The 27,283-nt window shown below is 37.0% G+C and overlaps 1 protein-coding gene across 1 annotated transcript; it reads left to right on the forward strand.

Annotated features, from left to right (window-relative positions):
• Positions 1-1,877: 1,877 nt before the first annotated feature.
• On the forward strand, positions 1,878-25,354 carry ACTR6 (actin related protein 6). The gene is made up of 11 exons (XM_037067893.1): positions 1,878-2,044; positions 3,522-3,639; positions 4,121-4,189; positions 5,224-5,347; positions 6,935-7,070; positions 7,163-7,219; positions 11,465-11,563; positions 11,657-11,735; positions 17,617-17,788; positions 19,203-19,341; positions 22,559-25,354. The coding sequence occupies exons 1-11, from the start codon at positions 1,977-1,979 to the stop codon at positions 22,686-22,688; spliced, it is 1,191 nt and encodes a 396-aa protein (XP_036923788.1). The 5' UTR covers positions 1,878-1,976; the 3' UTR covers positions 22,689-25,354.
• The last annotated feature ends 1,929 nt before the right edge of the window (positions 25,355-27,283 follow it).

A 27,283-nucleotide genomic window follows, 5' to 3' on the forward strand; every position in this document is an offset into this window, starting at 1 on the left:
TGGGAACCGAACCGCAATCGTGTGGCTCGCAGGCCCGCTCTCAATCCACTGAGCCACACCAGCCAGGGCGAAAGAATGTATTTTTAAAAAAACATTTTACTTATCTACTTTAGAGAGAAGGGAGGGGAGGGAGAAAGAGAGGGAGACAAACATCAGTGTGTGAGAGATATATTGATGAGTTACCTCTCACACGCCCCCAGCTGTGCACCTGGCCTACAGACAGGCTTGTGCTCTGACTGAGAATCTGACCGGTGATCTTTCAGTTCGCAGGCCTGCACTCAATCCACTGAGCCACACCAGCCAGGGCTGAAGTGTATTTTATTTTTTAAATTTTTTATTTTCTAAATATTTATTTATCTTTAGAGGAGAAGGGGAGGAGAGAGGAAGAGAAACATCAATGTATGGTTGCTTCTCGTGCATCCCCTGCTGGGAACTGGCCCCCTGTCGGGAGCTGGCCTGCAACCCAGGCATGTGCCCTGACTGGGAATCGAACCTCAATCACCTGGTTCCCAGGCCCGCACTCAATCCACTGAGCTACACCAGCCAGGGCTGAAAGAGTGTATTTTAAAAGATAAGAAACTGATATTGGTGGTGGCTGCTCAATGATATAAGATTTATAAAATATTCTTTTTTATAGTAAGGGATCTTATCAATTGAATATTAGGAAAAATAAAATCACTAAAATTTGACATAATTTTGGACATTCAGTGACCTTTTTGATACAAAGGGATGTTGATACCAATGGAATAGAGTGCCTGACTTCAAGGAGTTTGCAAGGTATACAAGTTAACAGAGAATGATCATATGTTAAGAGGATGATGATGGTGGTGGTGGTTATAACCACTATCAGGTACTTGGCTTTTATCACTTGCTCTTCATAAGCAATTCTGCAAATGGGTGCTGTTAATATTATTCCATTATACCCATGAAAAAACTAAGGCATAGGGAAGTTAAATAATCTGTCTGGCCATCTAGTGGCAAAGCCCCAATTTGAGCTGGGTGTTTGAATTCAGAGACTGCACTCTTAACCATGTCTTTGATTTCAGTAATAGGTACTTCATTCAGAAATTGTAAAGATTAAATTAGTTAACATATGTGAAGCTCTTAGAGCAGTTTATCCATGTGCATTAAGAGTCGTGTATTATTCATTATCATCTTCATTGTCCAAGGTTACACAGCTACTTCGTGGCAGAGTCCAGATCCAGTCCAAAATTTATTCCCTTATCCATTATGACATGAAGGAGTTAGCTGAGAGCATTACAGGAACACACAGGACGAACACCTAATTTTAGGAAGGGGAACGGAGAAGTACTCATGCGTGTCCAATGTCGGGAAGACTTTTTTGATAAGATGCAGAGCTCTGTCCTTATGAACAAGTAGACAGGGGAAATATGAGAGTGTGAGTAAAAAAGCAAAGCAGTTCACGGAAGTTGATGGAACGGCTTATTTATAATTCAGAATAGTTGGATCCTGCAGTAGGACGGGCAACGGCGGGGAATGAGGCTAAAAAAAGACCTCATAGCCAATACCATGCTGGGTATGTTTTTGCACTTTATTCTACACAATTGTCACTATCCGAACACACACACACCCACCCACCCCACCCACCCCACCCCCACCCCTGGTTCGCTACAGAAGTTAGAAGAAAGTTGCGGTAGCGAGTCAAACTGTGAAGTAAAGGACAAATTCGCAATGGGCGAAAAAGCGTTTAGCCGCTTCCACTCTGGATGTCGCCACGACATAAACGAGTTAGGCTGGAGCACACTAGCACTGACTCTCTAGGATGTGCGGGGCTGCTGGGCCGTTTCTGGCTTCCGGCGTCCTCCGTTGCTAAGAGAAACCGGAAGCGCGCCTTTAAGCTCCACCCACGCAAGCCAGAAACTGCCCGGAAAAAAAAAAAAAACGTGAGAAGGGCCGGCAGGAGAAAGAAACGGTACCTTTTTTTTGGTTTTGATTTTTGGATTTTTTTTTCTAAAATGACGACGTTAGTGTTGGATAACGGAGCCTACAATGCCAAAATCGGCTACAGCCATGAAAATGTATCGTAAGTGTTCGTTTTCTCCGAGGCACACGGCGTTTACGCCTAATCGTTTCTCGTGCCACGCTTCATCTTTGAGTCTGTAAAAGACTAATGCCCCCGCGCGGCCCTAACTAGAGCCCAAGAGATGCTCTGGTTGCAGCTAGGTGGTTGGGAAGCTTTGAACTGGGATTTTGCTGTAAATGTTGGGCTGTAGGGCCCGAGGAGTGGGACGTCTGTTTCATTTTGTAACCGGAAATTGATCAGTAAAATAGGTTTCTAAAATAGACGTCTGTTTCATTTTGTAACCGGAAATTGATCAGTAAAATAGGCTTCTAGAGAAGCGCTTCTTAGTTGGGGGGTGGAGGGGCAGTTCTGTACACAAAGTTCTTGAATCTTAATAGTCGCTGGCAACATTTGTTTGTATATGCATTTTCCTGGAAACGCGATTATAGATTTCTTCAAATCCTCAGAGGGCTGGCTCCACGACCCTCCTAATTTGAAAGCTTGTATCTAAGCCCTTCAAAGAGCTGGTTGGTTAACTATGTTGATTATGAAATCAGTTAAGCAATACTACCATAGCATTCATGTATGTTTGCATGAAGTATAAGTAAATTTAAAGACACGCTTTTCTTCTATCATATTCACAGAGGGTTTTTTTTCCTCTTCCTCTTTTCCGTTTTCTTTTAAAAGAGAACAGTCGAACTGCTTAGGGATGGAAATTGTTACAACCTTCTGAAAAACCTTTAGCAATATGTATCATTGGTTTTATTCTTTGACACAGCGATTCAATTATCAGTTGCCTAAGGAATAAATTAGAGGTGCTTGCTATGAGTAAATAGAGGATGCTATGAAGTATTTATAGACATTGTGTATGGTAGCAAAAAAAAGGAAGGAAGAACAGAAAGCATGCTAAATAATCAAGAATACCAAATTTATTAAAATTATAATTCAACCATAAGATTGACTACAATGCAGCTTTTCAAAATCGTGTTTAAACACAGAGAAATGAATCATAATGGCTTTATTTGGTCTTCCTAAATAGATTGTAAGCTCAAGGTGGACAGCAATCACATTTAAAACTACTACTTTCTTCTTTACCCTATACCAGCTTGCTGATCGAAAGTCTTTGACTTTATGAAAACTGAATTTTATTGCCAGAATATTGAACTTGTAAACTTTTCACTAGAATGTTAAGAATGAACAAATTAAAGCCAGAAAGATCCGGGACTTTACTGTAGGTTCCCTATTCATCCCTGTGGTGGCAGAACCAATACCCACCTGAAAGGATTTCTTGATTATTCGAGAAAGAAAAAGAGCTGGGTATAGAACCTGGTATACACCAGAATCCAAAAAAGAAGACTTTTTTATTATTATTTGAAGAACAATGAGAAACTCAGGTGTTAGATATTATTTGGCACCCAAGGTGGTGGTTAAGTAAACATATTTATAGCAAGTAAGTCAGTCTAGGAAATAATTATATTATTTAATTCTTTGTTTATAGGGTTGTTCCAAACTGCCAGTTCAGGTCAAAAACAGCACGTCTTAAAACGTTTACTGCTAACCAGATAGATGAAATAAAGGACCCTTCTGGACTCTTTTACATCCTTCCCTTTCAGAAGGTAATTCAATTATATCATTTCTACATTACAGACCTAGACTTAAAGATAATTTTTAAAATTATGTATAAGATTTTGTATACATGGCAATATTTTTAGATCTCTGAAAAAAGTCATTTAAATTTTAAATGAGAGCTTAGTAAAACCAAAATTGGTTTTGTCTCGTTAAAAATAACTGATCATGATTGAGTTACTGGCTACGAGTATGGGTACTGAATTTTACTAGTTTATGTTAAAGTTAAATGAGATGAACACATTAAAAAAGATAAGTGTAGAGAATCATCTTTACTTATTGGTATGTCTTTTGAACTCTTGACATTTTGGTTATGTTAATTTGTAATTTTTTGGACTTGTAAAAGGAGAAAAACAGCATTAGACTGATGAAGGTAACCATAAAGAAATAGAAATCAATGATTTAAAATAATCTGTTTTAAAAATTGTTAAAATATTTTTGATTATTAAATTTATTTAAAAAAATTTTTAGGGTTACTTGGTGAATTGGGATGTTCAAAGACAAGTTTGGGATTACCTTTTTGGAAAAGAAATGTATCAGGTAACAAATTAGAGTATGTATTCAAATTTATTTCCATGTCTTACGTAAATGAAAAATTAGAGCTTTTATTTTAAGATTTATAAACTTTTGAATATGCTTCAAATATTTAAGTCACTTAATATATTATGCCTAGCTTAAAGATTTTATTTATCTTTAGAGAGAGGAGAAGGGAGGGAGAAAGAGAGGGAGAGACACATCAGTGTGTGGTTGCCTTTTGTACACCCCCCCACTGTGAACCTGGCTCACAGCCCAGGCATCTGCCCTGATAGGTAATCGAACCACTGGTGAGAACCTGCGACTCTTTGGTTCACAGGCCGGCACTCAACCTGCTGAGCCACACCACCCAGGGCACTTTGCCTGGCTTTGATTTTCTAAATATTAAATAAGTGCAAGTGAATAGAATTTCCATATTAAAGTGGAATTTGAGGTTGAGAAGAGATAATCTGTATGAAACTCAAGATTAAAATTTTACTTAAGATTTCTACTCTTATTAGACCAAGTCAGGTCTAATTTAATTTTCACAATAAAATATTTTTACCTATTTAATTCTGCTTGAGAATGCATGGGAGAGAATTATGTAAATATTAAATATCCTCAAGCTTCTTGCCTTTTAACTTTTAAAAGCAAAGTAAGAACAACCCCAATGCTTGTAGTTATTGATTATTTTTGCATAATTACCTTTAAACCATTTGATAGTACCTTTTTATTCATGTTACCATTATGACAATTAAAATTAAATAATAGTTAAAGTGCGTGAATTCTGTAATCATACTTCTTGTGTTCAAATCCTAGCTATGTCACTAACCATGTACATGAACATTGGTAACTTATTCAACTCTTGTGTGCCTCAGTTTGTTCACCTATTAAATGGGTATACTAAGACCTGGATTATTACACCCATTTAATAGGTTAATAGTTTAATAATCTCCTAGGATTATTGTGAGGATAAAATCAGTTGTTTATGTATGTAAAGCATGTGTTTATAACTATAACCACAAAGTTATAAAACTTTTGGGATTTTTTTTCTCTCATAGGTTGATTTTTTAGATACTAATATTATTATCACAGAACCATATTTTAACTTCACCTCAATTCAAGAATCCATGAATGAAATCCTATTTGAAGAATACCAGTTCCAAGCAGTATTAAGAGTAAATGGTGAGTTAAAGTTTTGGTTGAAATTGAATTATGTGAATGTTGATGTGAACAGGGTAAAAGAACACTTAAAGTGCAAGAATATTGGGTCACATTCTTTTAGATTGGAAAGAAATAAAACATGGAATTTAAATACTAGATGGATCCTTAGAGATTGTTTATTCAGATTTCTCTCATTTTATCTTAATTTTTTTATTGATTGATTTGAAAAAGAAAGAAAAGAAAAGGAAAGAAACATCTGTTTGTTTTGTCTCTTTATTTATGTGTTCATTGGTAGATTCTTGCATGTGCCTTGACCGGGGATCGAACCCACAACCTTGGTGTATTGGGATAATGCCCTAACCAGCTGGACTACGCAGCTAGGGCATCCCATTTTATCTCTTTACTATTATGATATTTCTCTCTAATAAAGTTCCTAGCCACATATTTCTAATTTCTGAAAGATTATTGTTTTTGTGGTAGTTATATTTTCTGTTACAGATGTGTTACCTATAATTATTATTGATTGAAATAATGTTAATAGTTTAGGCTGTCAGCCCTGGCTGGAGTAGCTCAGTGGATTGAGCGTGGTCCTGCGAACCAGACGATCGAGGTTCGATTCCCAGTCAGGGAACATGCCTGGGTTGCAGGCCAGTTCCCAGCGGGGGACACACAAGAGGCAACCATACATTGATATTTCCTTCCCTTCCCCTCTAAAAATAAATGAATAAAAATCTTTAAAAAAAAAGAAAAAGAAAAAAATCATTTAGGCTGTCAACATGTGGAAAAACAATCTGTAAATACCATCCGGAAGTAAATTTATTAAAGGTTAGAATTATATCATGTGGCTATACAATGAATATACTCAAGTATTTTGCTTTCAGAATTTAAGCCTATGTAAAGGAACAATATTCTATAATAGATTCTAGAGCAGAATCTGTAGAACAGTTCTCTGCCGAGGGCGATTTTGCTCCTCAGGGGACTTTTGGCAATGGCTGGAGACATCTTTGGTTGTCACAGCTGAGAGAGTGCTGCTAGCATCTACTGAGTAGAAAGGCATAATGCTGCTAAATATTTTACAATGCCCAGTAAAGCCCCAACAATGGGATTATCTGGCCCAAAATGTCAGTACTTCCAAGGCCGAGAAGCTCTGCCCTAGAGTCATACTGCCTGGGTTTGAATCCTGGCTCTGTTAACTTTCTAATTGCATGACTTGGGGTATAGTACTGAACTTCTCGGTGCTGCAGTTCCTGTAAAAGGGGATTCTCATGAGATTAAAATACACCTTGAGGAGTTTAGCATAGTGCCCAGCATGTAATGAATGATCAGTAAAATCATCTGCTATTAAAATAATTATTATAAGTTGTGAAATGAATATTTAACCTTTAAAAATTGATCATGTATTTACCTTATTTTTACTGCAAAAAGGTGATATTTTAAATTTAAACACTAAAGCACTTTTGACAGAATTATGAATACAATAAATAAACATTTTTCTTATAAAGGGAAGAAAAGTTTTCTCTTTGCTTGCCTTAGTTTTTACTTTTCTTTATTACTTTAAATTAATTATACTTTAATGTTTCTTTTTCTCTTTATCTTTTTTTTTAACAGCTGGGGCTCTCAGCGCACATAGGTATTTCCGAGATAATCCTTCCGAGTTATGCTGTATCATTGTAGATAGCGGATATTCCTTTACACATATAGTCCCTTACTGTAGAAGTAAAAAGAAAAAAGAAGCAATTATTCGGTAAGTTGCAGTTGATTTTTATGTTGTTTCTTAGGACAAAACAAAAAAAAAAGTGTGATAAACTGATCCAGATTTACATTCTTCCTTTTCAGGATAAATGTGGGAGGAAAACTCCTAACCAATCATCTGAAGGAGATCATATCTTATAGGTAACACTTAGCTTTTGTTCTTTGGGAGAATGGATGCTGGCAGTGAACCTTTTCAAGCAGTTTAAGACTATTCTTTACCCTTAGTTGTAACTTCCAGCGGCCATTCTATATTAATATTGCTTAAAAAGCTATTTCACATATGTAAATACTAGTGATGTTTAAATTGAAAAGCGTTCTAGCCCATAAAATGTTAGTGCCCACCAAAAAAAAGACATTTCCAAACTCTACAGAATTTAATAATAGTATTTTTTTTTTAAGATTTTATTTATTTATTTATCTTCAGAGGGGAAGGAGAGAGGGAGAGAAACATCAATGTACGGTTGCCTTTTGTGCGTCCCCTGCTGGTAGTTAGCCTGCAAGGAACCGGCCTGCAACCCAGGCATGTGCCCTGACTGGGAATCGAACCGCGATCGTCTGGTTCGCAGGCCCGTGCTCAATCCACTGAGCTATGCCAGCCAGGGCCTAATAATAGTATTTTTTAAAGTATAAATGTTGTACATTGTAAAACAAATTTAAAATGTTTATAAGGAAATAAGGGTCTAAAAGGAAAATGAGTCTTTTCTTTTATAAATAGATTAAGGTGGCTGGAAATGGGGGAGGGAGGCGGGGACAGCTGGGGTGGTGGAGAGGAAAGGCAGAAAACAGTACTTGAACAACAATAATAAATAAATAATAGATTAATTGTACAAATGGAATAGTCATAAATAGCATTTGTAATATTATGTTATCAGTTGCAGAACCAAATAGAATTGGGCCCATTTTTGACAAGTTTGGAAGTTGAGTTGCCCTACCTCAGTCAGCTTGAAAGCAGCAAATTGGAAAAGCAGACAAGGTTAAGACAGATGAGGATGTTTACAGAAGCCCCAGCAATCTGAGTGCAGAGCCTGTATGCTTAATCATTCCTCCATGATGAATGAAAAAAAATCATATATTTTAAAAAGCAAGGCTGTTCAAATTCATCTTGTAGGGAACAAACTTGGAAGAACACCCAGAAATGTGATGGCAAGGAATAATAGTGAAAGAAGACTTTCTCTAGTAGATGTGGTAATCATTTTTTAAATTGTAATAATTAGAATGATTAACTGATAAATAAGTGAGACTGAGTAGTTGTTTTTTTTTAAATCCTCACCTGAGGATGTTTCATTGATTTTAGAGACAGAGGAAGTGGTGGTGGGAGGGTTGTGGCAGGGAGGAAGAGAGAGAGAAGGACGAACTTCAGTGTGGGGGAGAAACATCTATCAGTTGTCTCTCATATCCTCCCTGACCAGGATCAAACCCAAAACCTAGGTATGTGCCTGACTGAGAGTGGAACCAGCAACCTTTTGGTGTATGGGATGACATTCCAACCAACTGAGCCACCCAGCCAGGGCAATGGTTAATTTTGAATCAAATGTATGGCTTTTTGAAAAGCAATATATGCCCTACCTGGTGTAGCTCAATGGATTGAGCTCGGCCCTGTGAACCAAAGGATTGTAGTTCGATTCCCAGTCAGGGCACATGCCTGGGTTGCAGGCCAGTTCCCAGCAGAGAATCCACAAAAGGCAACCATACATTGATATTTCTCTCCCTCTCTCCTCTTCCCCTTTAAAGATAAATAAATAAAATTAAAAAAAGACTTAAATTCAGAAACAGAACCACAACAAGAAATTATTTGATTGAGTTGCTAAGCATAAAAGCAGTAGAAGAAATAATAAAAGGTTTATTTTTTCCAAAATACAAATTTTATAAAAATAAACTTTTATTGAAGTAAAGCATACATAAAGTTCGCAGACCTCAAGTGTACAACTCAATGCATTTTCAAAGAGTGAATATACCCAAGTAATCAGAACATCGTTCTAACAGAATATTAAAAGCACTCCAACCTCTCTTTTGTTCCCTTGTAATCAGGAAAACCACTGACCTTAAACAGAGTAGATTTTTCCGCCTTTTCTGTTTAATTACATAAAAATTTTAAATTTTATTTAGGTATATCAACAGCCCTTGTAAACAAAACTCAGGTAAACATAAACCTGAAACAAATGTGACGAGGTTATTTTCTTGGATGTATCAACCCAGAAGAAAGCTACCCAGATATAGAATGGTTAGATAATTCTCAGAAAACAAATGGCCAGTGGCACAGGTAGAGGATCATTAGAGAGTTACATAGGTGGATGTAACATAGTTACATTAGAGAGTTACAAAGGATATAGGTGGATAATTCTCGCACATAAAAAATGTGAAACACCTATAGAAATTACAGATTCAATTCAAATACTTATTAAGCATTTGTTTAGGCTCTCAGGATACATGAGTTAACAAAATAGACAAGAATGCTTGTTCCTCGTGGCACTTCTTAGTAGAGAAAATGTAAATTAAAATGCCATTTAATCCACATTAATGGAATTTTTTTCAGAAGAAGATGGTGTAGCCCTGGCTAGGTAGCATAGTCCTGATATGCCAGGGTTATGTATGGGTTAGATTCCCCATCAGGGCATATACCAAGGGTGGAGGTTCCATCCCTGGTCCAGGCACGTACAGGAGGCAACCAATCAGTGTTTCTCCCTGAAAGCAATAAAAAATTGTTCTCAGGTGAAGATTTAAAAACCTTTAAAGGAAGAACCAACCATTGGTTGGTTGAATACGTAAATAAGTGGGACAACAAATCAGTCTGTCCCTTTCACTCTCTCCCCTGTTCTTTCTCTCTAAAAATCAAGTTTAAAAAAAGGAAAGCCCTGGCCAGTGTGACTCAGTGGGTTGAGTGTCATTCTGCAAAGCCAGAAGTCGCAGGTCTGATTCCTGGTCAGGCCACATGCCTGTGTTTCGGGCCTTGTCCCTGGTTGGGGGGTGTGTGTGAGAGGCAGCCAACTGATGTTTCTCTCACATGTCAGTGTTTCTCTACCTCGCTTTCTCCTTACCTTCCCTCTCTCTAAAATAAATACATGAAGTCTTAAGAAAGTAATAAAAATTTATTTTAAAAGAAAAAAAGATGGTATAGATTTGTGATGTGGACACCCTTATTTGCTGCTGATCAGAGCACAGCTTGAAATAACTTTTCTGGTAAACAACTTGGCAGCATACCAAGAAACTATAAGAGTATTTCATATTCTGTGTCCTAGAGTATGAATAAATAATGAAATAATCAGAGATACCGATTAAAAATGCCTATATTTCATTGATTCTGATTGTACTTTTTTTATATTTTAACCTTTGAAATTCAGGTGAATATTCCAATCATTGGTACCTGAGAATTTTCATGGTTTAATTAGCATTTTTTTCTCCTCATTGGTACAGTTGTGTATCTTGGGTAAGGTAGAATATAGTGTATATGATGATATATAAAACAAAAGCAAAAAGAAACAATACTAATGTTTTTTATTTATTGAGTACAGGAACTATGCTAAATACTTTACATATATATATATATGACTAGAGTGATATACTTATTATAGATGTATTAAGTCAGTGATCTTAATACCTTTATAGAGTTGAAGAGACAGGCTCCCAAAGAGGTAAAGTAATTTGGCTACTAATTTGGGATTAAAACTAAGTCTTCAGTTCCAAAGTCTATGTTTATAAACACCCAGGTATCTTTCCTCCCTGATCTAAACTTCCAACATTAGGAACACTGATAAATACGCTTTAATAGGTCCCTCTGATTGAATAGTTTAGAGCAGTAAAAAAGTCATTTTTAAAGAATATGTAATAAAGAATACACAAAAGTATAAGAAAACGTTCACGACATAATGTTTCGTCTCAGACATGAAATGTAAACATGTATATAATCTATGTGCAGAGAAAAATATTCAAAGAAAATAACCTTCCATTTTTCTTTGATTTTAAAAAATCTTTACATTAAGCCCATGTTTTCTGAGATTCACTAATCAATTATTTATTAAGCATCTGCTGTATGCTGACTCACGGTACTTCTGTAATCAGAAAAGGAAGTACAAAAAGTTAAGGCAAGATTCTTTCAGAATGGTTGGAGGAAAAAGTTTGCTCTTTCATTGGGTAAACCTTCCCCTTAACACCTGTTTTCAGTTTCCTTCTGTAAACGACTTTTGCCTTCAGAGGGATAATGTGGAGATTAAATAAGACAACGGAAATAAGTACTCCATGAAGTTACAAGTATCTTACACACTCAAGAATTTACTATGTTAAAATATTAGTTACCTGAAAATTTAATTGTAGAAAAGATAGTTAAGATGATAATTCTAAGTTATGTTTTTTTTTCCAATTTGAAATTTTACAATGTTTATTTCTTTTTAGGCAATTACATGTTATGGATGAAACCCACGTGATTAATCAGGTGAAAGAAGATGTCTGCTATGTATCTCAGGACTTCTATAGAGATATGGATATTGCCAAGTATGCATGATGCTAATCGGGGAATTGGAGGTTGACTTTTGGGAATGTTACATGTAGCTAAAATAGTTCATAAGTCTCTGTTTTGTTTTCCAGGTTGAAAGGAGAAGAAAATACAGTAATGATAGACTATGTTTTGCCTGACTTTAGTACCATTAAAAAGGGCTTTTGTAAGGTAATTTGAAAGATTCTTGCTTATATTCCTTCCACTGACCACCTCAGTCAGATTCGAAAGGCGTCCAGCTGGGATTGGCAGAGTGCCTTCCTAGTGGCCCTTTCTCCAGGCACAAGCCCATAAATGATTAATAAATATCTCACTAAAGTTATTTAGAAAAAGAACTGTCAGCCAAAGGATAGTGTATAGGCAAATCTAGAGATAAACAGTATCATTATGTGTATCATGGTAACCCTTTCCTGTTTTTTTTTAAGAATTAGTTTAAATTCAGTTAGAAGTTGGTTATGTGCCTGTTGTGAATATTACTGATATGGCTGATCTGGGGCTGAATTTTACTTATGTTTGGTCTGCTATGATCAGATTGTAGTGGAAAAGGGCAAAATCCAATATACTTTCCAAGTGTTGAGAAACAGTTTATCTTGGATGTAAAAATAATTTCTTTTTTATCTTTGATCAGCTCAGGTAAACTTTCAGTTCTGTGTTTGTAAAGATAACCTTTCTAGCAACTGGCATGGTAAAGACTGTTGGAAGTTAAAAAACTCTTGTTAGAAATGGAAGCCTTTATTGCACAAGGAGACATTTATGGTAATGTTCATTGCACTATATTTAAAAGACTGAAAATTTGGGAATGTCAAGGTGGGTACTGGAAGCATCGGGAGGAACACTTTGTGAAGTATATGATTGTCAAACCACTATCCTGTACACCTGAAACTAATACAAATTTAATGCTTACTGTAAACTGTAATTGAAAACCATTTTTTAAATTTATAAATTAAAAAAATTTTAATATTTGCCAGTATATAAAACTAAGTTAACATTTAAAAAATCAACTAATGGTAGAATAAATAAACTTTGGTATATTCATAGTATAAAATAAGCAGTAGTGAAAATGAAGTAGAACTATAAGATCATCATGGATAAGTCTCAGAAGTATGTCTAAAAGTAAGTTTTAGAAGGATACGTAGCTTCAGGCTATGCAGAATAATAATTTGTTGTTTAGAACTATAGAAATGTGAAGTAAAAATATAAAACTATGGATATGAATGATTAAATTAAAAGGGGAGTGTTAATTTATCTGTAAAATTGCAATAAACTGGTTGGTAAATACATGGGTTTTATATAATTATTTATACTCCTTTGCATGCCTGAAATGTAAAAACAGGTTTTTTTGGCCAGATTATCGAGGGGCAAATCAGAGTTCAGAGAAGGCTACCCAGGGCCTTATAAAATTGAAATCATCCTATAATGTTCTTAGAAGCAGATCCTTGTCAGGGGACCTAGGGTGACTTTCAGAAGTGGGCACTGGGACGGATGTGATCAGGTTGCCTAGAGGACGTGAACTAGGAACAGAAACTCGAAGCCCAAGTTCGACATAGCTTATGGAAGGTGTGTTTTTATCCTTATGGACTGCTCCAAACTTGAAGCTGTCAGTTTGCTTTCTCGTTAGGCACATTTGATCATCGTTATGTATTATAGCTGATTAAAACATTCCAGGGATTAAAAAAAAACACCTTATGGACCATATTCATGTTCTCAGCTCCTGTCCCTGGAAATGCTTAGTGCCCAAGCTTGAAAATTTAATCTTAGAAAAAGAAAAAGTTTTTTACCACATGATTGGACTGGCAACTGGTTTTAGAAATCTGTTTTTTAAAAATGTATTTCTCTCCTGCCCTGCAAATGACAGCCTGTCAGTTTTTTAGCCATTATCTCTGCTAAACAATGTCAGTTTTTTCCTTGCCAAATCCTGAGCCTTGTTTTCTCAAACCTGCACCTTACACAGCGAGCCAGTAGAGGTGTGGTTATTACAGTTGACCATTGCTTTACACATTATCTTCAGAGAAAAAAGGCAAAAGCCCCATCACATTACTTGCAGCTCCCTCATTGGCCTTTGCCCTCCTGGTCAGAATGTTGTTACAGACTGCACTTCATTAGCTCTGTACAGATTTGTTTTTCCTTGTGTGCTTTAATGTCAGTTGAATGAACGGAGTCAGTCAGACTGGACTTTTGCCAGATGCTGGAGTGTTACACTGAATGTTTATTTAAAAAAGAATGGTTTAATCTTTACTTTGTCAATTAGTGTTAAAATTTATACATTGTTTACAGTACCTGTTGAATCACTCGTGCATCTTAATCATTTTTAAAATTTAGAAAGTTCTCTTTTGTGCATGCTAGGAATACTCCTAAAATGTATTAGTTTGAATTTAATATTTGATTAACTCGTTTGCATTGTTTCCTGATAATGTAACAACTTTGATGAGAGCTGATAACTATTTATGAAATTAGAAAAGCAGTATTACATACAGAGAAAAATTTGAAAGTGGTTACATTTAGGCTATTGTTAAAATTTGGACCTTGACAGTTTATTCAAGAATATTTTTGAGTACTAGGGGAAAGGTTACAACTTGATTTTCTAGTAATGATGATAGTAACAAGAACAATAAGGTTTATAATATTGCTGATTACAACTGATAGAAATTCCAGTTTTTTCTCGTATCAGAAAGAGGATACCTACTGAAGTGGAATGCACTTGACTGACCTAAATTGAAAATAGCCTTCATAATTAGGATTACCACTTTCTGCAGAGCCATTGTAATTTGAACTGATCATTTCTTTCATGGTGCCAGAATGAGGTTTATGAGGGCTATGCAGTAACCATGGCCTACATCGACTAAAATAGCAACTCCCAGCAGTCCTTATAAATTCCTCTGCCTGTCTGTGTCTGCAATAAAAATCTCTTTTGGAATTGTACTCATAAAACCAGAAACTGTCCGTAGTTTCAGATTAGATACTAACAATTAATGGCTTTAGAGCTAACATTCAACAAGAATATTTAGTTCTGGCTCTTTCCCCTAATTAGATATTGGATCCTGAGTAAGTCACATGATTCTCGTCTGTAAAATCAAGGCTCTGGACTAGATCACCTCTAATGTTTTATCAGCTGAAACTCCCCAAGTCTGCATCTGTCTCAGGTTGTTTTGAGTGTTGACAAAATGAGTTATGCCCTTTCAACTCAAGTCAATATCACTTTTAAATGAGTTGTAAATTTATAGTAAATATTTTTCTGTAATTATTTTTAAAATTTAATCTGTTGTTATTTTTTACATTATCTTTTAGTTTCCTTAAACCCCCTGCCCCGAGCAGTCATCACGCTGTTGTCCATGTCCATGAGTCCTTTTTCATTTTTGCCCAATCCCGCCAATCCCACTAGCTGTCATCCTGCTCTCCATCTATGAGTCCGTTCCCATTTTACTTGTTTAGTTCAGTTTGTTCATTAGATTCCACATAGGAGTGAAATCATGTGGTATTTCTCTTTCTCTGACTGGCTTATTTCACTTAGCATAATGTTCTCCAGGTCCATCCATACTGTAGCAAAGGCTCAAATTTTCTGCTATATAGCCTAGTAGGATTCTTCTGTGTAAATGTCCCATAGTTGTTTTATCCACTCATCTACTGATGGACAGACACTTGGTCTGCTTCCATATCTTGGCTATTGTAAATAACATTGCAATGAACATAAGGGTGCTTATTTTCTTTCAGCTTAGTGTTTTGGGTTCCTTTGGATATATTCCCAGAAGTGGGATTCCTGGATCAAAGGCAGATCCATCTTTAATTTTCTGTGGTGTCCCCATACTGCTTTCCACAGTGAGTGCACCCATCAGCATTCCCACCGGCAATGCAAAAGGGTTCCCCTTTCTCCACATCCTTGCGAGCACTTGTTTGTTGATTTATTGATGATAGACATTCTGACAGGTTTGAGATGGTATCTCATTGTGGTTTTAATTTGCATTTCCCTGATGATTAGTAAATATTTTTCATTTTACCTGAGAAAGAATAATACTCTATCTGTGAAGAAATAATATTCTTTTCTTTGCTAGTGGAACAATAGTTTAATTGGGCTAAAAGTGTTTTGCAGTTTTCCTTGTTCTTCCTATAGTGTTGTGAATATTGTTTAATTTTTAGGATTAAAAATGGAATTTTGATTGGAATTTCCAAATGATAACAACATTTTGTTGGCTTACGTGCCATTGCTCAAGAGTTCAAAGAATACTCATTGTGTATCAGTGCTATGCTATGCTATGCTATGTAGTGGATAGGTGAGAGTGTACAATACAGTCTATGAAGAATAATACATAGAGCAGTAGTAGAGAATAATGGAGGGACCTTTTATTTGGGAGTCAGAAAAAGCCTTTCTGAGGAAGCTATAATGTGAACAGAGAGGAAATGATTGATTATATTAAAGAATCCATGATACTTTCTTAAGTTCTGTTTTTTAATTACAGTTTACATTCAGTATCATTTTGTATTAGTTTCAGGTATACAGTATAGTGGTTAGTATAATATTCTTTACATATAATACACTGTACTAATAAGTTATTGGTGTTTTTTCTACATTTTAAGTATTTTCATACCCATATAAAGGATTAGGATATACTCTGTTATAGGAATAAAATTGCATATATTAGTCAAATAAAGTGAGTGTCTACAACTGAATGTAGACAAGCTGATGATTCTTAGTAAAACTGAGAGGGAATATTATTATTAAAAAAATGTTTAATCCCCACCCAAGGACATTTTTTCATTGCTTTTACAGAGAGAGGAAGGGGGAAAGAGAGGGAGGAGAGAAACAGACAGACAGACAGACATTGATTGGTTGCCTTCTTATATGTGCCCTAACTGGGAATGGAACCCACAACCTGGGTATGTGCCCTGACAGGAATCAAACCCACGACCTTTTGGTCTATGGGACAGTGCTCCAACTAACTGAGCTACCCTCGCCAGGGCAAGAGGGAATATTATTTTAATTATGTAGAATGTCGTAAAAGGCGATGATTTTTCTCTGGCCCCTTCAGGAACACAGCCCACAGATGGGTGGGTTAACAGGAAATAAATAATGTGAAATTTCACTGATAATGTCCATTATATTTTTAAATCATTTGGAAATGGATTTTTAAAAGATTTTATTTATTTCATTTTTAGACTGAGGGGAAGGGATGGAGAAAGAGAGAAATATCAATATGCGGTTGCCTCTCGTGCACCCCAAACTGGGGACGCGGCCTGCAACCTAGGCATGTGCCTCAACTAGGAATTGAACCTGCGACCCCTTGGTTAGCAAGCTGGCACTCAATCCACTGAGCCACACAAGCCAGGGCTGGAAACAGATTTTTATAAAGACTTTATTTATTTATTTATTCATGCATTCATTCATTCATTCATGTTTAGAGAGGGGAAATGGAGGGAGAAAGAGAAGGAGAGAAACATCAGTCAGCTGCCTCTTACATGCTCCCAACTGGGCAGCTGGCCCACAACCCAGGCATGTTCCCTGACTGGGAGTTAAACTGGTGACCTTTTAGTTCGCAGGCCAGAGCTCAATCCACCAAGCCACACCAGCCAGAGCCAGAAACAGATTTTTTAATAGAGATTGGATAAACAATAAATTTTACAGGCTTTTTGCACAAGGGAAAGGGAAAATCCGGATGGAATGGAACCGCAGTATTCAGTAAGCAGCTAACATAGGGGAGGGAAAGTGGATACTGGAAGAAACATAAGAGAGTATTTTTTATTGAGAGTACATTCTTTGTTCTCAGAATCCAGAATCAGTCTAGTATTATAGATGGATTATAAAGTTCCCTCCCATCTGTTCTTTCTGTTTTAAAATGTGTGTAATAAAGCCAGATTATCCTTGGGGAAATAGCTGTGTTAGAGTTAGTCATTATTTACTTATGTAGTGTAGGCAAAAGGAGAGAAGACCACTGTTTTCCTAACTTGAGTATTCTGAACCTTCCACAAACATGTTCAGGTATTAGTATTACATATTCTAAATGTTATAAGTCAGGCAAGCCAGATAATGTAGCTTAAATGTTTTATCTTATTTCTTTTTAAGCCAAGGGAAGAGATGGTGTTAAGTGGAAAATATAAATCTGGGGAACAAATTCTTCGTCTGACCAATGAAAGATTTGCTGTTCCAGAAATACTTTTTAATCCTTCTGATATAGGCATTCAAGAAATGGGAATTCCAGAAGCTATTGTCTATTCAATTCAGAACTTACCTGAAGGTACATAGTTAAAATATTGAGTGGTAATGATATTTTTAAAAAACCATAAGCTCAGTGAGACCTAGAGAAGTGATCTCTTTCTTCTAAATAATTTCAGCAGGTGGCAAGTCTGTTAGATTTGTAGAGATTTCCAGCTCCAATAATGTCCTTAATTCTTTGTTGGCCCTATGTTATAAATCTGATATAGGAGAAGTCATTATGGTCCACTTAAACTTGGAGTTCATCTCTCCATTAGTCTTAAACTGTCATATCCATTTTAGAAAAAGTTTTAACTTCAAATTATCACAAAATAGGACTTTGTAACTTACCAATTGAGTGGTCTACTGCTGTTGGTAGGACTGGTTTATTCTGCTATATTTGGATTGATATACAGGAAGTTAATTTTAATGACATTGAAGTATGGTACTTTGTAGTGGTGTCTAGGTTCTCCTGAAGCATGATTTAACTAAAGTTCTAGAGTTTTAGACTACTTTTATATCTTGGAAATGTCTTCCTAGTTTATAAGAAACACTAGGCAATGGAGACAATCTAGCACAGGTAATATCCTTTCCTCCCATTTATATGTGTGTATATATGTATATAGAAAGAGAACAAAGAAGAAAGTCACATAATTGCCAACATCTTAATATAATTATTTCACAACTATATTCATATTTCAATTTTATATAAAGTTACAATCATGAGATATACAGCATTTTCATGTCATGCCAGGTGATTCAATGTCAAGTATATGGGAACTCACTCCTTTTTTTGTGAGGTGGGATGGCCATTACTTATTGTAATAATTCCTGATAAATTTCCCATGGGTGGTCAGTAGGCTTTTAATACTGGCTACTGTATTAAATGGCAGTTAAAGTTTGCCATCATGTAACTTTAATGAGTTAGATATTCTTTAAATATTACTATAGATTATGAGTATTTTTCACTATCAAATGTAACTATTGCACAGTACTTAAATACTCTCTCTGAGACAACTTGGAAATTTGGATTCCCATTTAAAATGTCTTAAAGGAACTCCTTTTCATCCTTATACTAACTCACAGTCTCCTACACAAACACTCTGTGCATTTTGGGGAAGAATAATTGTAATTATCAAATGCTCACTACTAAAATGTTACCGATTTATGTATAGTTGTATAATATAATAAGTAGCCCGTAGTTCAACAGCCTTTCTTGTAAATACCTGTGAGGTCATAGATATTTTAGTTAATGTGCTTATTTGTATAAAGTATAACTTCATTGCAAAATCTTAAAAATTATTTATGTGGTAATAAAAAATTAAGTGGTTTACCAATGAGTAACTATAGTCCTTAATTACTTTAACCTAAGCCCTGATCCTTGCCATTCCAGAAAGATAAGTAAACAGATTTTCTAATGCTTTTTTTCTCCCCTTTCTCCCTTTTTTCTCTTCAAGAAATGCAGCCACACTTTTTTAAGAACATTGTTTTGACAGGAGGAAATTCCCTTTTCCCAGGATTTCGGGACCGGGTTTACTCAGAAGTACGATGTCTCACTCCCACAGATTACGATGTTTCTGTTGTGCTGCCTGAGAAGTAAGTGCTGACTCGCGTGTGATAGAAACACAACAGGGACTTCGTTGTGTAGAGGAAGTGATCTGTCTACCGGCAGACGAGTTTCAAGCCTGGTTCTACCACGTTGGCAGGTTTATTTCCCCTCTGGGACCCTCATTTTCCTTTTCCCAAATGTTGACACGAGATAAACCTGCCATATCAGTGGGTTCAACAGGATGACGTGTGCGAAGTGCCCACCATTATGTGATGGTTGGTCCATAATGGGCACTCGGTTAACAGGAGATCACTTCCCTGTAGTAAGTCAGTCCTCACTCCTAAGAGATTTTTACAAGCAAAACAATTAGGTTATTATCTATTTGAGTTACCTGAAGTGTGTCATTTCTTGAGAGTTGTCAACTAGAGAAATTTAAGAATTGACTCATTAAGGTAAGTTATGTCAATTCATAAGTTGTTTTGAAATGTTTTAAGGTGATTTAAAGTATTTTTAAATTAACCTTTACATTTAATTAGTTTTTCTTAAATTCAAAACTGTGTCATATGGGCTAGTCACACGGCCGGGTGCAGCAGCAGCAGCAGCAGCAAAACCCGTTGCTCTGAGCCCAGCCGCATTCCTGAACAGGCGGCCCTCTGGATCGGGGTGTCGCCTCTGCAGCCACCACCCCAGGAGGGCTCTGGGCACTGCGGGGGAGGGTGGGTGTGACACCCTATAAAGTGTGTTTTCACCAAAAACACCCCAAACTTTTATGTCCTTTTATCCTGTTTTATGAGAAAAAGCAGATGTAATTTCCACTTTTCATGGTTAAAAAAAGGTAAAATATTAGAGCTGTAAGAAAGGCTTACATGCGATCCTGTTCAACCTTCTTACTTTGTAAATAAAGAAACAAGGGCTCATGAGTTGGCGAAGACTTTACAGTGAGTTGATAGTGGTGAGCAGACCAAAACCCAGTTCTCTTTCACTGAGGCAGGAGCTCTAAATAACCACTTTCTCCCAAGTCTTACGTGGCAGAGTTGCAAATAAGACCCCACAACCCTGGCTTAATTTTAGAGTTTTGTTTTAAAGCTAAACTAAAATTTTTAAAAATCTGTAGCAGTTAACAGAAGGCCCTCATCTGATCCCTTAGTTTTGTACTATCAGTTAAAAGAATAAATAACCATTAGAGCCCTGGCTGGTGTAGCTCAGTGGAGTGAGCACAGGCCTGGGAACCAAAGGATAGCGGTTCGATTCCTAGTCAGGGCACATGCCCAGGGTGCGGGCCAGTTCCCAGCAGGGGAAGCATTTTAATAAGTAAAAATTTAAAAAATAAATAACCATTAGATATTGAAATGTTTTTTATCAGCGTTAGTGTTCATACATTCTGTGTAGAAGAGTGTGAAGCATACTGAATTTTTATCTTGCATTTTATTTTTTTTATTATTTTTTTAAACCTACACAGTAAGGATTTTATTTTTATTTTTTTTAAGATTTTATTTATTTATCTTTGAAGGGGAAGGAGAGAAGGAGAGAAGTATCAATGTATGGTTGCCTCTCATGAGTCTCCTGCTGGGAATTGGCCTGCAACCCAGGCATGTGCCCTAACTGGGAATCGAACCACGATTGTGTGGTTCACAGGCCCACGCTCAATCCACTGAGCTACACCAGCCAGGGCCTTTATCTTGCATTTTAAATGTAAGTTGTGCACATATTACAGGCCAAGGGATGCACAAAAGTAGTTTTACTCTTTATTCATCAAATCTTTATTGCGTATCTACTGCATATATACACACGCACGCACGCACACACATACATAGGTGTGTGTATAGTCTGTCCATAAAAAGTCATTATTAATATAATAATTAATAATTATTAATAGCCATTATTAATATAACCAGAATGGCTTGCTTGACATTGATGTAACCTAGCAGCCAAGGAGAGTGGGCTGGAGTGCACATATGTGAACAACGACAACTTCACTGTACTAGTCAGTGGGGGCAGTAGACACCATTGAGTGAGCATGTGTACTCTAGCCATCGCATTCAAAACAAATGAGTGAGTAGAGCAACAAATCTGCATCAGATTTTGCATTAAACTTGAACACTTCTCCATGGAAACTATTGGGATGACTCAGAAAGCTGCAGCTATGGGCATCTGGTGATTGGCAGCGTCATCCTGAAAACATGCCTGCTCATGCATCACGTGTAGTGCAGAGTTTTTTGTTGAAATATCAAATCACCCAGGTGACTCAGCTTCTCTACAGCCCAGATTTGGTGCCCTGTGTCTTCTGGATTTTCCCAAAACTAAAATCACCTTTGAGAGGGAAGAGATTTCAGACTGTCAGTGAGATTCAGGAAAATATAATAGGGCAGCTGATGGCAATTGGGAGAACCACATGAGGTCCCAAGGTGCCTACCTTGAAGGGGACTGAAACATTCATTGTCCAATGACAATGTATAATGTTTCTTGTATCTTGCATCTTCTTCAATAAATGTCTCTTTTTCATATTACATTCTGGATAGGCTGTGTGTGTTTGTGTGTGTGTGTTTCCTAAGGTTAGGAAATTCAGTAAATACAATAAGGAAAGCACTTAGCTTTTTTCTTATTTTTTAGATTTGAAACTGGATTGGGGCAAGAAGGAGAGTAGAAATATAATTGAGTCATAACACAAGTACAAACTTGCTTGTAAATAAAGCCAACTAAATGTTTAACATGCTCTAGTTTTACTTACTGTCCTTGTCCTACCATGTAATTATCATGCCCTGTGTTTTCCAAATGCCTCATTTATTAGAAACAACAAAGTATAGCAGCAAAGGCACAGACTGTGTGAAGACAGTTCCAGGTTAAATCCTAGTTCCAGACTTAATCTCTCCAAACCTCATTTTTTAAATCTATAATACGGGGATTATAATAGGTATTTCATGGGTTGCTGTGTGAATTAATGAGATGACATATCTTTGCCACATACAGAAAAGTTAGACTCAGTTATGACAGTGTTTTTGGTTTTATACATTTTTTATCTTTTGCTTATAGTTTTGTTTTTTATTAGAATTCAGGGCACAGGGAAAAAAGGCAAAAGAACATTTACTTGTAGTGTTAACCAAGGTTCTTTTCTAGTTTGCTTTAGTCCTATGAAGTTTATGCTTATTTCTATACTTCAAATGATTTTCTGTTGGGTAGCGATTGGTACATTTTAGTTATTAACGTTTTTTGGCTTTTTAGTTCTGTAAGATCATCTGGATTCATTTATTTTATCTTTATTTTTAGCCCTATTACTTACTCCTGGGAAGGTGGAAAATTGATATCAGAGAATGATGATTTCGAAGATATGGTGGTAACAAGAGAAGATTATGAAGAAAACGGACATAGCGTCTGCGAAGAGAAATTTGATATCTAAATAACATTTCTGAATGTAAATTGAGATGGTTGCAACAAAGGTTTAATTTAAATGTTCTTTTTAAAGGAGGTTAAGGGCCTGTGGGGCCTTTTATCTTAAGATAAAGACTCGAACTTATGTAAATACTTTGATCCGTGGCTAATTTCAAAGGTTTCTAAGGTAGGTTATTAAGTGAACTGTAACTTGGCCTGTATTTCCATCTAGGAGCTAGACTGCTGTAACAATGCTTATGTTGTTTCTGAGAGTAGGTTGTCTTACATTAGAAGATGGAAGAGTGAGTGCATTTCAAGTTTCATTCTTCGTAGCTGAAAGCAGAAACTTAACTGTCTCACTGGTCAGTTTTCCTTTGGAGGTAATTTTGTGTGGCTTTGACTAGGAATTGGCCAGTGCCTTCAATCTGATACGATTTCTCTCTCTTTTAGAACCAAGTGTTTTACTTTAAAGTTGTCATTTTTATTTGCATATACTTAAGTCGGAAAGACCAATCATATGTGGGTTTCATGTTTATTTTTTACTTAGAGTAAGTTTGAGAGGGTGCAGACTAAAGCCCATTTACTGAAGTGTTTCTGGTCACTACTCTGTTGGCAGAAATGTACTATTTCACTCATAAAAATACTGCACCATTTTTTGAGATGAAACTAAATTTGAAGTTAACTTGGAGTTGTTCAAAAACTTTATACAAATGCTAGTGTTTAGTTTTAAAAATTCTTATGTAATGTACAGTATGTAAGGTGTTAAAGGCTATGGCTTTTCAGTTTAGGGAAACGACTTACAGTGACATTAACAAATGGGGCAGGTCGGCTCCCTTGATTGCAGACAGTAAAAACTCCTTAGAGCTATCCTAAGCAAAACAGCATTTATCAGCAGGACAGAGAACAGCTCACAAAATTTATGAAAAAGCTGGGCCACCCTGACTGTGTGGCTCAGTGGACTGGGTGTCGTCGCACAAACTGAAAGGTAGCCGGTTCGATTCCCAGTCAGGGCACAGGGCTGGGTTGCGGGCCAGGTCCCCGGTTCAGGGTGTTTGGGAGGCAACTGATTGATGTTTCTGTCTTGTATCCATGTCTCTCCTCCCTTCCTCCCTCTCTGTCTAAAAATAAATAAATAAAATCCTTAAAAAAAATAAAAGAAAAAGCTAGACCAACAGCCTTAAGAGTGAAAACCAGATAAACTTAGGCTTCTAGATTATAGAAACTAGAGGACCATCCATATAGAGCCCTGCCATCAAAATAGCTCAGCTTCTGTATTTTCTGTTTGGTCTTGTGCTCAATAATCAAATCCCACCAATCTTTGTTCTCAAGTTAGGATCATGCATCTACCCCATAGCTTCAGGGACTTTGACAGTCTTATTAAGACCGCCTACCGTGAAAGAAGGAAGTTTCCCAAAGGAAAATTAATGTGAAGAGACAGATGTTGGAAGAGGGAAAGAGCTGTGTACAACAATTATATATTGGATTACATTGGGTTAGGGCCAGGTTGCTCCTTCCTAGACTTAGGTTGGTTATTATTACAGAGTTGCGGATGGAGTGTGTTTGTCTGATACCTAGTTATTGTAATTTGTGGATAGTGTAGCAAAAAGATGCTGGTGGTAGAAAAGAAGCTTTTGCAACCATACATTGTAAGAGTGCTAGAATTTCAAGGTAATGTGGTTAGAGGTAAAATGATAAGCCCCCATTTACACGGTTTTCCTTGACTTGTTAGTATCTCATCTGAGACAGGCAGAATACTGTCATTACCAACCAGATGTTTACCTGTGAGGGCATTGCTCAAAGCTGCACTCCCAAAACATGCCCTCGCCTGAAGTCTTCTGTTATGTTCTGAGAATGATGCATGTGTGTTCACATCATTACCATAGTACACTGTAGTTTCTGTATACAGTGTAGGTCTTTTTGAGACCACAAAAATTCATTTAAAAAAATCTTCACTCAAGGATATTTCCATTGATTTTAGAGAGAGGGAGAGAGAGAGAGAAACATTGATGTGAGAGAGAAATATTGATCAGTTGCTTCCCACATGTGCCCCCGACTGGGGATCAAACCCACAACCTAGGTATGTGTGCTGATTTGTCCTTATTTGAGGGGTGCTTAACACCACTAGAGAGGCACCAAATCCAACAAACAGTAATGAACCCCTAGGGAGTAAAATAAGCAAAAGAAACTTTACAAGTAATATTCTCTAAGAGACTGGTGAAGGAATGGGATGTATTCCAACAAGAATAGGTTGCTATTGTAACAGTGGGGAATTGTAACCCACCCCACCATCCTTTTGACATCGTTTCTGTAAATGCTGACTCGAGTAAGTAGCCTGTAGATAAATAGCATGTTTGTATAAGTGTCCTAGGAGCTAACTTCAAAAGATGTGGTCTCTGACCTGGCATCCAAGCTCCAAGCCATTTGCTGACTTTGGGCCTTTGGAGCCAGGATGACGTGGGGCTAGGATGCCTAAACCAGGACGATGCACACCGGACCATCACTTGTCTTGTTGGAATGGACTGTACCCCTCTGCACGTAGAGAACTTTTTAACCCTTGATCTCTTTCTTCTGCTTCCCCTCTGCCTCCTTATAAAAAACCTCTACCTGCACTGAAATGTCGACATAGGTATTGAGACATGAGTCCTCCATATTCCAGATGCCTGGCGTCTGAATAAACCATTTTCCTTTACATTAGCACCTGTCTCACAGGTTTGGCATTTGTAGCAGCAGTAAGTCATACCTGCGTTCATTTACACTATAACAAAGATAGACTGTAGAAATTGAAAGTAGGGATTACTTATGCTTAATTGATGGGTTGAATAGCAGAACAGACTCTACTAGACTGAAAAATAGAAAGCTGAGAGAATTTTCCCAGAATGGAGCACAATTCGGCGAGGACTGGGATGGCTGGGGAAAGAGGCTGATTAATATTCACAGTATCGGTTGGCTGTGCTGTCCACCTAGGGCCCTTTTTGTAGAAGAGGACTCTGATGAGCTCTCAGAACACAAATACCCTTGCACTCGTGGCTTACTCTGAGATGCCCATTCACATGCTTCTTTCCTAAAGCTTCTAGTTCCCAGGCTTCTTGTCTTTAGTTGTCACATCTGAGATCCTTCAGTTAACCCATTAGCCATCATTTCCAGCCATAGCTTTATGCAAACCAAATAACCAGAAATGCTGCCTTCAGTTTTGCTCCCTGAGGTCATTTCCCTTCCCACTGTCGGTCAGGCATTTCCCTCAACTCACATCTGTGACATCATGGAGGTTCCCTAATACCACAGAGCGAGAATTCAAACCTGGTTTATAAGTGGTTCTGCCTGCCATGGCTGGCACTAGCCAGAAGTGGAGTGTTGGTATAGATCAAACATTGAATTATACACCTGTGAGAGAATCAGTTAGACAACAAAGAGTTGCCTAATAGTGTCACTGATGACAGAATTGTCAAGTGACAGAGTTGGAGCTACAAGACCAACTTCCGGGTTTTGTGTTCAAAAGTCTTGCTGGCACACACGCAATTGCATAGTAAAAGCACCTCCAATTCCACTTGTATAGGACGTGGGAGGAGAGATTTCCAGAAAAAAAGGTCTCAAGAATGGCCTTCAATCTTGAACATCGTGTATATAAATTATATGAGAGAAAAGCGTTGTCTCAACACTTATTTCTTGGAGTTAGAAAATCTTTTTACCTGGATAGTACCTGAGAATGAACTAAGACTAAGCAGCAATAAGCACTATGAATCGGGCTGTTAGTGCTCATAGAAATTTACTCAATATTGTATCTGTATCAGGAGGTAAGCTGTACGATGAGCAGAGCTGGACTTTATTTATACAGGAAGGAAAATGGTTTGCACATAATAAGTCCTTCAAAAGATTTAGCCTAAAATTGAATGACAATACCTTTGGTAATTCTATTTAAGCCTAGTAACTGTAATTTATGGAGCTGCCACTAGGTGGAGTGGCACTTCTCAGTAATGCCTCAACCTTCAAAACCATTCAGTAGAAGACTTTTTTTTTTTGCACAGTATTTTTTTTTAATTTTTTTAAGATTTATTTATTTATTTATATATCTTTAGAGGGGAAGGAGAGAGGGAGAGAAACATCAATGTGTGGTTGCCTTTTGTGCGTCCCCTGCTGGTAGTTAGCCTGCAAGGAACCGGCCTGCAACCCAGGCATGTGCCCTGGCTGGGAATCGAACCGCGATTGTCTGGTTCGCAGGCCCGTGCTCAATCCACTGAGCTACACCAGCCAGGGCTAGACTTTTTTTTTTTTAATTTGGTAAACAAGTTTAATCCAATAGTGGTATACGTTGATGAAAATAAGCCCCATAAGGAAATGTCATAGGAAATGTCATTCAATGTAAATAGTAATAAATCATTTGAAGCATTGCCGAACAACCCTAACTTTTAGTAATTCTGCTATTTCTAAATTGGATTTTACCTTAATCTAGAGTACTCATTTGCTAACATTTTCCTTTCTGAACCCAAATAGGTCACCAGGAAACCCAAGACTCTGACTCCAGAGCTCATTCTCTTACTGTCTGCCATCCTGTTTTCCCTCATACCTTTGATATTTCTGGTCCAGTCTTATAATACAAACCTATGCATATATATTTTAATTCCAGAG

This window comes from Sturnira hondurensis, unplaced genomic scaffold (assembly GCF_014824575.4).
Source record: "Sturnira hondurensis isolate 20B ecotype Veracruz unplaced genomic scaffold, ASM1482457v3 Scaffold0017436, whole genome shotgun sequence".
In the NCBI taxonomy this organism is placed as follows: Eukaryota; Metazoa; Chordata; class Mammalia; order Chiroptera; family Phyllostomidae; genus Sturnira; species Sturnira hondurensis.

Bases quoted from the DNA above. Each gene is read 5' to 3' on its own strand.
- ACTR6 (XM_037067893.1), top strand. From the start codon at position 1,977: ATGACGACGTTAGTGTTGGATAACGGAGCCTACAATGCCAAAATCGGC. The intron at 3,640-4,120 runs GTAATTCAATTA...AAAAATTTTTAG, and splicing joins ACATCCTTCCCTTTCAGAAG to GGTTACTTGGTGAATTGGGA. The intron at 19,342-22,558 runs GTAAGTGCTGAC...CTTTATTTTTAG, and splicing joins TCTGTTGTGCTGCCTGAGAA to CCCTATTACTTACTCCTGGG.